This window comes from Gavialis gangeticus, unplaced genomic scaffold (genome assembly GCF_001723915.1).
Source record: "Gavialis gangeticus isolate Ggan-Ray unplaced genomic scaffold, GavGan_comp1, whole genome shotgun sequence".
NCBI lineage: Eukaryota > Metazoa > Chordata > Crocodylia > Gavialidae > Gavialis > Gavialis gangeticus.
In genome coordinates, this window is record NW_017728993.1 from 69,050,447 (window position 1) to 69,066,521 (window position 16,075).

Below are 16,075 nucleotides of genomic sequence, written 5' to 3' on the forward strand. Positions count from 1 at the left end.
CCTGTCGCTCGTGAGCCCGCGGGGCCCGGGCATCCCGGACAGCCCGTCCCGCCGCCGGGAGACGTCCGCCGCGCCGGGGCCCGGGCCAGGAGCGGGGCCGCCTCTGCCGGAGGAGGACTGCATGAAGCTGAACCCGTCGTTCACGGGCATCGCGCTGCGCTCATTGCTGGCCATCGACCTGTGGGCCTCCAAGCGGCTCGGCGTGTGCGCCCGCGAGGGCTCGGCCTGGGGCAGCGCCCGGCCGCTCATGAAGGTCATCGAGGTGTCCGGCCACGGCATCCCCTGGCTGCTTGGCACCGCCTACGGGCTCTGCCGGAGCGACAGCTCGGCCGGCCGCGAGGTGCTGCTCAACCTGCTCTTCGGTGAGCCTGGGCCGGGCAAGGCAGGGGTTGATATGTCCTGGGCTCGGAGAGGGGGCAGACATTAGGGGCATCTGTAAACCACACCAGATACATGGTGATGGCTCTGTAGAGGAGCCAACAGTTACATCCTTGGTTGCTTGCAAGATCAGGGTGAAATATATGGTTGTCTGGTGGGGACCCTAGTCCTCACCAAAAATATCTCGCCATTTGGTGTCTAGTTTGGACATGAGGACGGGATGGTAGAAGGCACAGACCACAAGCATGTAAAGCCGGCAGCAATGGGAGGCCCCAGCCTGCTGAGATGGTATGATGGGGAGCCTCATGGGGCTTGCTGAGGCAAGAGCCCATGACAAGCTTCAGGGTGGGAGGGAGCTGGGGGATAACGGGGGTCAGGGACTGACCTCGCGCAAGACCTAAGTCAATGTAGGCATGGGCAGTGTCTGGCAGAGTGGCTTTGACCTACCAAATAAATGAGTTCTGTTTTAGTCCTGTGATTGTCTGCAAAAGCAGATGTTGTAGTGACTCAGACTTGTAAACCTGGCTCCTGTATCTGCCCACGCCTCTGAGACTCACTAGATTTGGCAGATTCCTGCTAAAGCTCTTTCTTTCCAGAGGAGCTTATGCTGACTAAGAATTGATCTCATGAAGCTTTCATGGGGTACCCCAGAGTCTCTCTGTTGTGATACCTCGGAAAAAAGGAAGGAAATGTAAGGGAATAAAGAGGATCTTGGGATGGAAGTAGCATCCTCCAAATATAAATTGTTTTTCCCTGACAGCAAAAAAATATAGAGTGTCTGGGATATTTCTTGGTGATCTGCAGTTAAAGTACAAGGCCAATGATGTATTGGTGCAAATCTAAAGCTCAGGTGGCCTTTCTAGGAGAAGCAGCAAGCCAGGAAGCAGTTTGCAGTATTAGTCTTTCCAGTACCTTCTGAAAACTGGTTGGTCTGGGCCCTGTGTCATATAAGAAGATAAAATGTTGCTCTGAGTAGAGAAGTCTTTAGACATATTTAGGTATACATGAGTTTACTTCATTTGATTTCAAAGGCCTAGAGTTTGCGGGCTGTGTATGAATCAGTAAAAGGAACTGGGCTGAAAGCAGGCACCAATGTATGAATCTCAGGTACGTGCACAGATGGGGGGTGCCCACAATGTTGTTAATATGTACATATGTTGTCATGTGGCAGCATAGGCGACTGGTAGGGGGTGCACGTGTCGTCCCCCCCCAACCAGATGGCTGACACCGACACTGTCGGCAGGGCGGGTGCCCCTTCCGCCCTCCTGACAGGGCTGCTACCATTGGTGGCTTCTGCAGGTGCTTCTCCCCCCACCCCTGATTCAGGAAGCTCATGTGTGGCAGGAGTTGGTAATTGTACTAGATACTCTGATTACTACATTGACAGTAGGTTTCAATAGCTGCCATTTTATCCCTGGCTAATTTTTGTGACGCACTCACTGAATGTACTGATTTTTTTTTTGGTAATAATTCACTGTTCTTGTTTTAATGGCAACTTTTTGTATTTGTTTGTTGCTGTTGTCTCCTAGCTTTGTTGCTGGATCTAGTCCTGGTGGCAGTGGTGAAAGGGCTCGTGAGGAGAAGGCGCCCCACTCACAACAAGATGGACATGTTTGTCACCGTTTCTGTGGACAAATACTCCTTCCCATCAGGCCATGCTACCAGAGCTGCTATGGTGTGCAGATTTGTTCTGCACCATCTGGTGTTGGCCATTCCTCTGCGGGTACTGGTGGTACTGTGGGCTGTCATCGTCGGCATCTCCAGAGTCATGCTGGGCAGGCACAACGTGACAGATGTAGCCTTTGGGTTAATCATGGGTTACATGCAGTACAGTGTAGTGGAATATTTCTGGCTGTCACCCCTCAGTGTACCTACTCTCTTTGCACTGTGGAGTCACTGAGGGCCACCATGAAAAGGAAACTGCTTGTGGTCTAATGCTTCTCACTGTGAACAGAGAGCATGGACAGGACTAGATGAAAGTGCATCATAGGCCTCATTCGATCAGCAAGGCTGATGATACCAGCCATGTTTCACTTTGGCTGGAGGAAGAGAGTCCAATTGGAAAGGTATAGTTGGTGCTGTTCTTGCTCCCTTAACATGCTGCAGGGCTCAAGCATGTACTAGCCCATATGATTGCACTGACCATTCCAGAATGAGATTATTCCTTGTCTCCTGGTGCTGGGGAAGTCTGAGGGAGATTTGCACACCAGCCAAGCAGCCCATTCCTATTTCCTTAGTATATAAGAACGCACACCAATAGGATCTGTAGTCAGGAGCAAAGCTGTCAAATGGCATGTGGCACAGTGTGCCTGTTGTATAGCCAAAGTACTAGCACATACAGTATAAACATAGATGTGACTTCTAACAAAAATCTGTAGGTGTTTACTTGTCTTTCTGTGTGCTGTAAATATACTTAACTGGTAGGTGCTGCTGTGCCTGACTGTGATAGTGTGCATGTGCCTTGTAGCAGCTTCTGTCCAGTTTGACTTGAGAGACTCTGCCTTTTTGTGGATGCTTTCCATGCACCACTTCCTCTGACTTGAGATTGCCAGGGTTTTGTTATCACATTTGTTCTCCTTGAGCAGCTTGCTCATCTGGCCTCCTACCTTCAGTAAGTTATAGATTCTTGTTGCATTATGGAAAGCTGGCTAGAAAAGTGCAGCCTTCCTGCTGTGAGTACTTTGGCAATTGTAGGGGAAATATAGTGTCTGAATGGGGTTTACTGAAGTGCATAATGAGTGTACATAGCTGGGGCATGTGCGTGCCTTCTCCTTTGGTCAGCGTGCAGTGTGATGCACTAAGCTAGATGAGTTTTGCCTAACAGCTGCTAAAGCTGAGTCCACATTCACATGTTCCTTCTGTCATAGACTGAGAAGATTCCCCTATATATTCACTAGTTACTTTTACCTGTGGTCACGAGGCAAACAATATGCAAATAATAATCCAAGCCATTCGTGGGTGCACTATCCAGACTTTTCATTTGTAAAATGGAGATGTGGATCTCCTTTGTGAAGCATGTTGTGATTGAAAATATAAAAAGAGCTACTTTAAGTGCTAGAATTGCTATTATTTAGAAATAAATTCTAATTATACCAGCACTTACCTCAGTTCTGTATCTCTACAAAAGGTGTTTAGATGCTTGAGTACATAAGTTGTCTCTCAGGCTTCGTGGGCTTGTTTTTATATGATAAGGGAAGGGTGGCACCTTTAAAAACTAACTAGTTTCACCTGCCTGACTTCAGACTAACATGACCAAAACACCTCTGTGAAATTTAGATGCATTGTTTCTAACACTGCCACCTCAATGGTGGACATATATGAACATTTAAGAAAGAATATAAATATGTAAGGGTAAGGAATCAAAATTAAGCAATAATAGCCAGAGGGGCCAAAAATATTTCCATAGAGCAAAAGTTAAAAGATCTTTTGAGTATGAGGGACCTTTACTAAAAAAAAAGCTAATCACTCTCTTTGCATTATTAGTGCTGAGGAAATACTTAGTACAAAGCGTATTCTTTTGGTGAGAGAAGAGCAAGACCATGTCTAAAATAAAGAGAAATTGTATTGTTAAAAGCCAGAGTTTTAAAAGGTATTTAGGCACCTGCCTCCAGTTTAATTTATCCAGAGTTCTGGAAGAAAGATTGGCATAAGTTTAAGTTCAAAGGGAAGAAGAATCACATGCTTTGCTGTGTCCTTTATGACTGACCCAGGAGAACAGTCTCTTTCCCATATCAAAAAAGTTAAAGGTCTGGCCACACCAGCAGCTCAGTGGGCCAGTTAAAGCACACCAGGTTGTATAACTGACACAGCACAGGGATGTGACATGGCCGGCATCCTATCCAGCCCCTTTAACTCCTCCACCTGGATGACCAGCATCTCTTTACGGTTGGGTCTACTAGGGGATGACCTTTGGCACAAAACCAGATTGAGGTTCAGACCCTTGGCTTTGGGGTCAGTGAGGTGCCTTCACTGCTCTGCCTCTGCTTCTCTCCCTATTCCTGTAAGGCTTATGAGGAAAGGCTGAATGAGCTAGGGTTATTTAGTCTGGAGAAAAGAACGCTCGTGAGGGATTTGATAACACTTTTCAAACACATGAAGGATGAGTAGAATGAGGGTGGAGGTGGGCTTTTCTCTTGGGCCTCAGGGGCCAGGACTAGGAATTATGAATTCAAGCTGCAGCAGAGAAAGTTTAGATTGGAGATTTCTAACTGGGTTCAACGCTGATTTTTAAAGTAGTGCTGTGTGCACTTGCTTCTGAGTGTCGGCAGCCTTCTAAGGTTTTACACTCACATTTTTTTTTCTCCCCAGTTGCATGGCAGATTTTCCCCCTTAATGCTTCAAAATTAGCTGATGGAATCTTGTGGGCCACACTATCAAATGGATTGATACTGCAGAAATCTGTGGTACTGCAGAACTTCCACCATAGATGTCAGTACTGCTCCATTCTTTACCCAGCTTAGAAAGCCAATGGAGGCTGTCAAGCAAATCATGGAATTCAGATCTAGTTGGCCTTGTCCTTACGACCCTTTTTGAAAGAATGGGAAGTTATGACTACGAAAGTAATTGTGGTTGTTAACTAATCTCTACAAGTATCTTCCTGTGTGACTTTAGGAAGCGTTAAATAAACTGTGAGTCCATCAGCCATTCTCAGAGGAAAGGCAACTGTGGGAGTGTAAACTAGTCAATGTGGAAAGTGAATTAAAGTAGTTTGGGCTTTGGTCCTTGCCACTTTTTGTTGTTTTAAATTAAATTTATTTGTTAAATGCTTTGCTTTTTACCTGCTTGTGTGGACTGGGGAAAGTAAACCCGACTGTGCAAAGTACTGTTGCATGTACACAACTCATTCCGTGACAGCAGTCGTGCATGCCACTGATTAAGCTTGAAAGCAACATTTCAAAAAGCAGTATGCTTTTCTTTTCTTTTTTTTAAGGTTGAAGGCATCCTTTTAACAAGCCTTGATGTTAATTTGTTTGACCTTTACCTGCAGCATAACTCATGTCTTTTAATCATTATTTAAAATGTTTGGTATGAATTTAAAAGACCTATTCTGATTCATACTAGTTGGTGCCTTCACCCTCTGGTTGACTAACCTAATCTTGTACAAAGGTAGTAACTTTAGATCTCTTGCTAGAAGATGGTGGATTATAGAAGAATAGGAGCTGGTTTCCCAGTTTAGTAAAATCACTATGGTGGCATAAAAGTCAGCCTGGGGAAGCAATCCGTAAGGGCATTCCCTCTTCCTTCCTTCCTTCCTTTTTCTTCCTTCTCTCCCCCTCTTCATTCCATTCCCAATGGAGGGGTTGAAAACAGGAAGGAGGGGGCAGGCTGGAGTCCATTGTTTTGCGTCTTCTCACCTTAGAACAATGGTTCTCAGCCTTTGTTGGACTCAAGCCACCCATGGAAAATGTCAGCTCCTTGTTTTCACTTGTTTTTTTTACTATAGAAAAATAATAAAATAAATCTTCTGTTGCAGAGAACTCAGAAAACACCACAGGTCTGAATGTTTTTAATGCTCACAATTCCTATTTGAAATCTGTGGGTTTATCTTGTGAATCATGTCTGTACACCTAACAGTGTGGTACTTGTAGCACCTTTGAAAGGATCTCAAGGCACCCCAGGATACCAAGGCACCCTAGTTAAGAATCACTGGGTTAAAGCAATCTTGAAGATACTCTAATTTACAGCAGGGACAATGGCAACCTTAGATTATGGGGCTTGTCAGGATGTCTGACAGATATTTTCTCTCTGCTTTCTGTTCCTATGCTTCGCTCAGGAACAGTCTGTCTGATGTTGGGGGCTTTATTGTATTCACAAAGAAGAAAATGTGGCTTAAATTATGATGCTGACATCCAGTTCCTTTTAACAGTTTTTTAAGTATGTGTTTAAGTCCAAAGGTCAATACTGTATGCTCTGATTTTTTTTTTCTTTTTTTAACTGACCTCACTTTGTAATGCTGTAAAAGCTTGAAAATAAAGTGTTTCACTACTCAGCTCAACACTGTTAGCTTAGTGGATTAAGCTCCTTCTTGTTTTTCTTCTGAAATGCACATAGCAGCACTAAACTTCCTGATCCATTCAACACGTGCCTGATGGCTGCTCAGTTCTGGGGACTATACAACTCAATTCCTTCTGTTATGTAACGTTGCTTCCTGTCTAAGCAATGCTAATTTCTCTATCTGGGGATCAATGTTTTTAACTTTTTATTGTGCTCTGGCACATTGATATAAGCCAGCTAATTTTAGATGGGATCAAAGATCAGGTCTTACAAGGCTGACAGCAGATGAGAGCTTTGAGAGATGTTTTCTTTAGCAAAGATCTTGGCCTCAATGAAATGTTCTTGGTGCTGGTTGTAGGAGAGATGCAGGCATCTTGTTTTTTATTTTAACTCAACCACATACTGCCCCCTTTGAACCACTCCTCAGGACCCCCCTCCTTCACCCATTGTATACAAAATTCTTGTCCTTCAAGGGTCTTCACAATTTAACTCTCTTTTCTTATCCAGTGGCTTATCCACTGTACTCGGTCACTTCTTGCTGTGCTTTGCCTTGCCAGTATCATTGTTTTCTATCACAAGAATATTTGAACCTTCTATGGTGCCCCTTTTTGCAGGGAGCACCCCACCAGTATTAGTTAACAGTTACTATTCTCTTAAGAGTTACCTGTACTGACCAAACCAAACATGACAATGGTAAAGACCCTCTGAGGCCTCCTACAGATGCCTTTAGCTAGGATTATCAGCATCTCCTCACATTCCTGTTGCTGTTCCGGTTCCCCTGTTGTCCTTTATGTTCTTTCCTATATCTTATGCGTCTTGAAACTGTGCTTCTGGGAGCAGAAACAGTTCTTAATTGTATGTCTCTATAGTGCCTGGCATTCTGAAACCCTGATTGGGCTGGGACCCCCAGGTGCTGCTGAAATGCACAGAAAGAAAAACACGCAGCCCATTTACCAATGAGCATCACACATGCTGGAACTTGCCATCAATTTCTGTGCTAGAAGATAATTAGAAGTGTACTTATTCTAAATCCTTGAGGCAGCTCACCTTAGTGCAAGACCCATTGTGAATCGGACCAGTATGTGCTCAAAGCTAGTTACCCTACATGTTTATGAAGAGTGCATTATTTATCGCAGTGACCATGCCATGTATATTACTGTGGAGAGGGAGAGCTATTGTCCCCTCTCCAGCCTCTCTGCCTCTAAACAGAAATAAAGGCAACTTTAAGATAACCTAGCCAGTAGCTATGTGATGCTATCAATTTATAGGGTATTTATATGTATTCCATCTGAATGTGGTAAATGACATAATGTTTTTCAGCTCTTCCTTAGTTTTGTCTCCATGTGATTTCTCACCAAGAATGGGAATACAGATTCATACACAAACATATATAATGTATATTTTTCAGTGTGCTGTGACAATGGTTCTGGTGTCTCAGAACTTTATTTGTAATAAAGGATCAGAAATTTAAACTTACTATGATTTGTATGGTCTGTATATTTTCTTTTCTCCAGGATGCTTCTCCTGCTTTGCCTAAGTATAAGGCATGGGTGACTGGTGCCTCCTGAAATTGGAGGGGCACAGTGTGTGGACAGCAGCATTGGGGTGGTGAGCGGCGACCACCTGCAAAAGCCAGGTGGGGAGGAGGGACTATGGCAATTGGCAGCCACCCATAGAAACCAGCGGCAGTGTTAGCAGTGGTGGGGTGGGGTGGCAAGTGGTGACTACCTGCAGAAGCCATCAGTGGCAGGGTGGCAAGCGGCGACTGTCTGCAGAAGTCAGTGGCATGGCAAGCAGTGACCACCCGCAGAAACTGGTGACAGTTTTGGCAGCATGGGGGGGAGGGGGTGGCGAGTGGGGACTGCCTACAGAAGTTAGCAACAGCGACCTATCTCAGGGGGGACACATGTCACCCTGTGCCCCCCTACCAGTTGCCTATGGTATAAGGTAAAGTAAATGTACCTTTTAGCTTGAAAACTCTTTAAGAACAGCTGCTTTGTTCCTTCTGAGGCTCCTCTACAACTATGCTGCCTCCTGCATTTGTAAGGAACATGTTTGAGGCCTAAACATAAGTGCCTACGTCCTTTATACTCTATTGTATAAAGAAAGGAACTGTACATCATTGCTGTAAATGTATAACTAAAATAATATAAATTCTGGTTTAACTTTGTCTAAAGACAGGTTTGCATGGCCAGATTCCATTTTTTGCTGAGCTAAACAGGAAAACACTGAGTGCGTCTATATATGATATTAATGTGATGCAATAAACTCCAGTGCAGTTCACGCCACAGTTTATTGCTCCCAGGTGGAGCATTTACACGTGCACCCAGGACTGCAGCATGAGCTGGGGTGAAGGACCCCTACCTAGCAGGGTCTAGTGGGGAGAGGCTACAGACATGCAGGCTCTCTCCACTGGATCTGCTGCAAAGTGGAGCTTGATTTCCACCCCTTTTCCCCCTCAACCAAACAGTGAATGTCTCTTGGGTCAGGAGGGGAGTTGCTGTAACTCATGGCAGTTTCTGTGAAGCATAATGAATTACAGCAGGGAACGGTATGTCTGTCAGCACCCCATGTTACAAGGCAGAAGAATCTCTTTTAAGTAGGCTGTTTAAACAAAGAGACCAACAATTTACCCTATTTACTTTTGCATACTTATTAACACCTGAACACAGTGTGCAAGAGGCTAAGGGGGATTCCAGTGTACCCACATTGCACAAAAATTCATGAGTACAGAAAGGAGGGGATAATTAGGTCAAGGTAGATTGAATAGTTTTTCTGGGCACCCAAAAATCCCATGGTGAATGTGCAGCTTGAGAGTGACCAGTAGACTTAATGCTCTACCCATCTCTCTGGCCCAATGAGAGTTAGTGAGGAAATGAATGGGGAGCCCCTGCCATCCTCCCCAGACCCCTACTTATGTCTCCAGTCCAGTGCTGTCCACACTTCCTACCCTGTAGTGGAACAGGGAAGTGTTGCTGCAGCCTTCTGGCATCTGCATGCAACCACAGCAGTTTTGAGGCATTTCAATTGGAGGGCACTATAGGAGGCTGCACAGGTGTCTGTGCCTAAAACAATCCCCTTTTGAAATGTTTCCAAGGCTATTATGCTTAGGAATGTTTCAAAAGTTACTTCTGTCAGTGCTCATTTCTGGGTTTTGCTCTGGTTATAGATTGGAAATTATCTCTGTCTGTATTCAGGAAGGCTGTGTGCTCCAGTGGACAGAGCACTGAATGGATAAGAGACTTGGGTTCTGTTCCCAGTTCAGCCCATGACATGCCCTGTACCCTGAGGAAAGCTTCATACCCTCTTGGTGATTTTTTCCCCTCTTTCTGTTTTTTGTCTATCTTGTCTACTGAGACTGTAGGCTTTGCAGAAAAGAATTCCTCTCGCTGTAATTATAGAGCAGCCAATACAATGGAACTATGAGGGTTGACTGGGCCCACTGGGCATGTCAGTAATGCATGTTGGATCATAGGAAAGTATGGCTAAAAGGGAGTTTATGAGGTTGTCTAGTCCAGCCCTGTGCTCAGGGCAGGATCATCCTCTGACCAAACCAGACCAAACCAAACCAAACCACTCAAGGGTCTGTCTAACCTGCTCTTGAAAATATCTAGGTATGAAGAATTCACAGCCTTTCTAGGTGGCCTGTTTCAATGCTTAACCACACTTGTAGTGAGGAAGTTTTACCTAATCTCCATTCTAAATTTCATCTGTTGCAGTTTGAGGCCATTGATCCTAGTTTTGTCCCCTGTATCCATAGAAACTAGACTCTCTCCATCTTCCTTGTAATTTCCTTCAGGTATTTGAAGATTGTTACCAGATCTCCCCTCAGTCTTGTCTTTTCAAGACTAAGTAATCCTAGCTATTTCAGCCTTTCCTCATAAGTCATGTTTTCCAGGCCTTGAATTGTTTTTGTTGCCCCCACTGGACTATTTCTAATCTTTCCACATCTATCTTGAAGTGTGGGGCCCAAAACAGGAAACAAATATTCCAAGTGAGACCTCACCAGCACCAAGTAGAGCAGAAGAATCACTTTCCTTGATTTGCAAGTGACACTCCTATTAATACAACCCAGTATGCTGTTGACTTTTGTTCCATCAAAAGTACAACATTTGCTCATATTTATCTTATGGTCCACTAACCTCCAGGGCATTCCTTATAGCGCTATAGCTTAGCCAATCATTCCCCAATCTGTATTTGTTCATACAGTTATTCTATCGTAAGTGCAGGACTTTGCACTTGTCCTTATTGAATTTCATCTGATTGATTTCAGACCATTTCTCCTGTTTATCCAGGTCATTCTGTATCTACCCAACTGGGATACTTCGACAAATTTGCTATGCATGCCCTTAATCCCATCCTTGAAATTATAAATGAAGATGTTAAACAAAACCAGACCCAGAACAGACCCCTAGGGAACCTCACTTGATGCTGCCTCCCAACTAGACATTGAGCGATTGATAACTACTCATTGAGCATGATGATCTGAACAGTTAAGTATTCACCTCATCTAGTTTCATTTGTATTCCCTCAGGTTATTAATGACAATGTTGTGGGAGACAGCATCGAAAGCCTTGGTAAAATCAAGACATACCACATCCAGTGCTCTTCCCCCATCCTTAGAGCTTGTTACCATATCTGCTATAACTGTAATAAGTTAGAATGTAATAACAGTCTATCCTGTAGACTGACTTTATGATAATAATGGCTCCTTTTCCCACCTCTTCCCAAACTCCTGGCAGGCCTTGTTGCCTCCAATGTGACAAAGGAGACATCAATGAAACTGAGTGGTATTTTCTGCCATAGATCCAAAACAAGAAGGATTGGAAGAGAAAGAGTGTGAACCTTCTTCAAACTGTCATGAATCTGAGGTATAATCAAAAAGGACGCAGGAAAATCCATGCCGGCGTAGGTAGGAAGGAGAGAGAGGACAGAGATGGCATCATGCAACATAGCAACCTGCCACCAGGAACAGATACAGAAGAGCAGATCCCAGACACGATGCATTCCTTCATGGGGGAAAATTGTACTCACCTCTGAGGTCAGTCTGTTATTCTTTGGCAATGCTTATATGGCCTGTCACAGCTCTAGAGTCTCCTTGTATTGGGACCTTGAAGTATTTGAGGGGAAGGAAGGTTTCTAATGTTGGAGAAGCTGTGCAGATCCCAGCCATGATGGTGAGGTCTCTTCTTTGAGTTTAAATGTCCTTGTAGACAAGGGTTGAATTTCCTTCTTTTACATCACTTTTTTTCCATCTGCCTTCCATGATGGTGTTTTAGTCAGGGTGGGCCAAAGCCAGGATTTCAAGCACATTTGTCTAGTCAGAGTCGGCTGGCTTCATCTTCTCAGAACTTCTGGAAGAGCCCAGCCTGACTTGCTAGAGATGACCCAGTCCCAACAGAAGCCTATGTGAGGTTTGACAACACCAACAAAATGTAGATCCCAAAACCCAAAAACAAAAACTTAGAGGGACAGCCAAAGAACTCGCAATTGGAAGCCTCCTTTGGATATTGCAACTCTCCTGTCTGGTTTCAGCTTGATAGCTATTGTTGCTTTGAGCCATGGGTAAGCATAAAATGAATACCAAGGATTACATTTCAGTCTTTTCATTCACCAGCCATTACACATCCAGGGGTCTGAGATGCCTCTATCCTAAGTTCAGAGTGGAAGTTGTGGGATCCTCAATGGGAATTTTCAGAGAGCACCCTGATGGACTGACCAGCATCAAGTTCCAGTGAAAGTCTATCAATTGAGCCACTAGGAGGCTCAGTAGGTGTTGTACTTCACTGCACAATGACTGAGTAACTCAACTTCAGGTTGGCAGGAGGACTGTAAAAATGTCCGAGTGATCAATTCACCTATGTTTCATTGCATCTCCTTCAGGTTTAAATCTGGTTGCAGCACTCTAGGGGACTGTGCAAGTAAGAGTGGACTATTATCCTTCCATAACCCTTGGGAAGGTTAAGATGGAGGCAACATCTAAACCTGTTGTGCCCTGAGGTTTCCCCACTATTCCTGAAGATGAGCATGGTCAGCACTGGGAAAGATGCAGTAAGCGATGACAAATGGGAATTCACTGCAAGCTTCAGCAGCAGGGCCTGAGCCTAGCAGCTGGAGAGCTGGGGCCAAGGGCACCTGCAAACTAAAATGAGCTGGTTCTGGGGGAGGAGAAAGAGAAACACCTGGAGAGTTGCTCTTCCCAGGAAGCTCTGGCAAGCTCATTCCAAACCCAGATGGTACCATGAGGACATCAGATCTGCTAGGTAGATTTGGGGGTACTTTCAGTTTTGGGAAGGGGAAGAGCAGCCAGGCAAACTAAGGCCCAGAGAGTGGCTCTCCTTTCTCACACCCATCAACACCTTATTTTGTGAGACTCCTTGTTTATTGCGGAGGTTCAGGTGCTACTCAGTGGGCACATCTACACAAGATGTTTAATGCACAGTATATTGTGCATTATAGCGTCATGGCAAAAACTGTGCTATTATGCTAATGCACAGTGACATTAGTCTGCTGCACATTAACCATCACAAAAAAGTGTGTGATCATGCTAATGCACAGTAGGGCAGCCTAGTACATGTTTATTTATTACTTCCTTTTAAAAGTACTAAATTTAATGTGCACTAGGCACTAAGAATTAATGAATGTGTAAACATGTCCAGTGTGGATAGAGACCTAGTCCCAGATGTTCCCAGATCTCACTGGAGCCGTCAGATGTCCAGGTCCTTGAGGAAAGGCAGCTGTGGCATGAGAGGAGCTGTAATAGCCATCTGATATGGACATGACTGTGTCTCCTAGTAGATGCAGCTCAGCTCCTTGGCACAGAGTTAGCTATGTAGCAAGAAACTATGACTGGCTGTCAAGCAAGCAGTTGTAACTCTAAATCAGATTTCTTCAGTTGTGTCTCATTGGCAAATCGTGACTCCACCTTGGAGTGGGTGGAAAGGCAGAGGATATGGGAAGCTGCTCCTTAGTGCATGCCACAGAGGAGTGGTTGTAGGTTCTCAGGAATCCAGAAAAGGGGGATGGGCTGCATGTATCTATGGGAATGCTGACCCACTTATGCAGCAGGTGTAGCAGGTTCCCCAGGCTCAGTTTGACTTCCTCCAAGGCTGCAGAGCAGTTGGGTTAGTTTTGCTAGAATAAATAGGCCAAAGCTGTTACTGTGACCTCAGAGCTGTATGACTCATAAAATGATACCTAAGGTGGGAAGGGGCCTTGAGAACTCATCTAGTCTATACCAAACAGTGAACTGTGGTTTGGGATTTCAGGTAGAGACTTCAGCCTGCCTGCAACTATAGTAACAAACCCCGTTAATTTTGTGTAATAACTTTTTAATAGAGATACATGGAAAGAAGGGAAAAGAGGCAAAACATTTTAAATGCAAAGTATCAAGTAAGCCTTGCATTTTAACAATATCCTTTATTCCCTTCCTTTTTTGCTGCAGAGAGTTGTTATATGGAAGGCCTCCTGTCTGACAAACTTTCAGGAGGCAGGAACAGTTCTTTTGGGGAGAAAGAGAGGGGGATTATCTGTTCAGTCTTTTATTACTGCAGGTGTCAAAGTCTGAGTCCATTCCTGTAAAGACAAAAGAAGTCAAAAGGACACAAAAGGAGATAGGAAGGAACAGCAAAGGCAGATGGTTCTGTTTCTGCCCAGTGTTGACCCTAATATGTAGTTTCATTACTGGTGAAAGACCTGACAAATAGAAGTATAACAGTGTTTGCACCTTGGGCAGTGGTGGCAATAGGCTGGCAGTGGCAGCTGCTACCAATCTTGTGCCTCCTGTAAGTCAGTGCCCAGGGCTGGTACCCCATCTACCCCCACCTTTGTTATGCTACAACTGGCAGACTTGTAGCAGTGCTGGATGGATTATGCCATAACTTTCAGCTGTCTTGTTGGTTGTGGCTTCCTAGCTCTAGTGGAAAAAAAGAGCCTTGGCTGGTGAAGTCAGACTTTCGTTAAACAGAAGGCAAAAGGAGCAAGACAGGAAGGAGAGGAAAATAAGGGGAGAAAAGAAAAGGACACATCAGAGAGGGGAGGGAAAACATGAATCTCTGTTACAGTCCCAGGTTATATTTGGGGTTTGATTGAAGCCAGTGGAGGCTTCAGACATTATTACCTAGGTCATCCTCCATGACCAGAATCAGGATGATAAGGTCCCAGCAGTATCCTCATGAATCCCACATGGGCAGAAGCCAGGGAGTATGACTGTCACAATGATGAAGTTCTGTCCTTGCAGCCCAGCTAGTTGTCCTTACACCTCTCCCATTTAGTGACCCCCAGGTAAACAATTCAGAAAGGATGTGGCCAAGTTGGAGAGAGTCCAGCAGACAGCAGTGGAAATGGTTAGGAGGCTGAGGCATATGACTTATGAAAAGAGGCTGAGGGAACTGGGCTTATTTAGTCTGCAGAAGAGAAGACTGAGAGGGGATTTAATAGCAGCCTTCAGCTACCCGAAGAGGAGTTACAAAGAGGATGGAGCTGGACTGTTCTCAGAGGTGACAGATGACAGAACAAAGAGCAACGGTCTCAAGTTGCAACAAGGGAAGTTTAGGTTGGATGTTAGGAAAAACTTTCTCACTAGGAGGGTGGTGAAGGACTGGGACAGGTTACCTAGAGAGGTGGTGCAATCTCCATTCTTTGCAGTTTTTAAGACCTGGCTCAAAGCCCTGGCTGGAATGATCTAGTTGGGGATGGTCCTGCTTTGAGCAGGGGGTTGGACTAGATGACCTCCTGAGATCCCTTCCAACCCTCATTTTCTATGATTTTGTGAATTTCTGAGAAGAAAGCAGTAATCTTATCCTATGAATCCATCAGAAATCCCCAGTGATCCCCCAATCTTAATGACTTCAGCTATAAAGAATCCTTCTGTTTTTAGAAGCTGTCAGTTTGTCGTCATGTTAGTCTGTGATCTCAGCAAACTCCTGACATCTCCTATTGCAGTTCTTTCAACCTCAGTGTCTCAGTTTGTCCCAGGATATTTGTGTACAGTTTTTGTTGACTTAACAATATTACGTAAAAGACTGAGTTGGACTTTTGTTACCTTTGGCAGCATGATGTAGGGGCCTCTAACCAACAATGTGTGCCCAGCATACAGAAGGCTAATCATCTGGTGTTCACAGTGAGTGGCTTTGCAGCAAGTTGGGTTTGAGGCCTGTAAATATTTTAATTTTAAATATTTTCCTTGCTGTGCTTGCAACATCAAAAGCATGACTGGCTTGGAAACGAGATGGAATCTGGAAGGAGTTTTGTTTGCTTTCATTATCTGAACAGGGAGTAGGGCAAAAAGAAAAATCGTAATAGCTAGCATTCCTCCACAGATCTCAAAGCACTGAACAAAGTCAATCTTGTTATTCTCATTTTACAGTTAGGAAACTAAGACATGGCAAGGAGAAGGTCACCCAGTAGGCTACAGGTAGAGCTTAGAAAAGAACTGGCATCAGTTGTGCCAGGTGCATTTGTGCCCATTACTGACTAAGGAATCAGCCCTGAATCACTACCAGCAGAAATTCCTTTATCAGACAGGGCCTATTAATCACAACCATTAGGGAGATAACCTTCTGCTGATGACTAGGAGGGTATGACAGGGGATGGGTCACTCTACACATGCCGCATTTCTGGTGTCCTTCCTCTAAGGCTGCTGCCACTGCTGCTGGCTTACCAGAGAGCCTAGAACAGCCATGGACAGGATACAATAAGTGCC

General features: G+C 44.7%; 1 protein-coding gene and 1 long non-coding RNA gene across 3 annotated transcripts in view; both read left to right on the forward strand.

Moving 5' to 3' along the window:
• The first annotated feature begins 78 nt into the window (after positions 1 to 78).
• LOC109287038 (dimethylaniline monooxygenase [N-oxide-forming] 5-like) overlaps positions 79 to 16,075 on the forward strand; it is a 128,946-nt gene continuing 112,949 nt past the window's right edge. Inside the window, exon 1 of one of the 2 annotated variants that reach the window (XM_019501968.1) lies at positions 79 to 362. In XM_019501968.1, coding sequence (XP_019357513.1) covers positions 122 to 362 — 241 coding nt within the window. In that variant the 5' untranslated portion in view covers positions 79 to 121. The remainder of the gene's footprint in view (positions 363 to 16,075) is intronic. The other variant, XM_019501964.1, reaches the window with a different exon arrangement.
• The window catches only part of LOC109287042, a 26,335-nt gene continuing 16,219 nt past the window's right edge, over positions 5,960 to 16,075 (forward strand). Inside the window, exon 1 of the long non-coding RNA XR_002094746.1 lies at positions 5,960 to 7,366. This is a non-coding gene — a long non-coding RNA (uncharacterized LOC109287042). The remainder of the gene's footprint in view (positions 7,367 to 16,075) is intronic.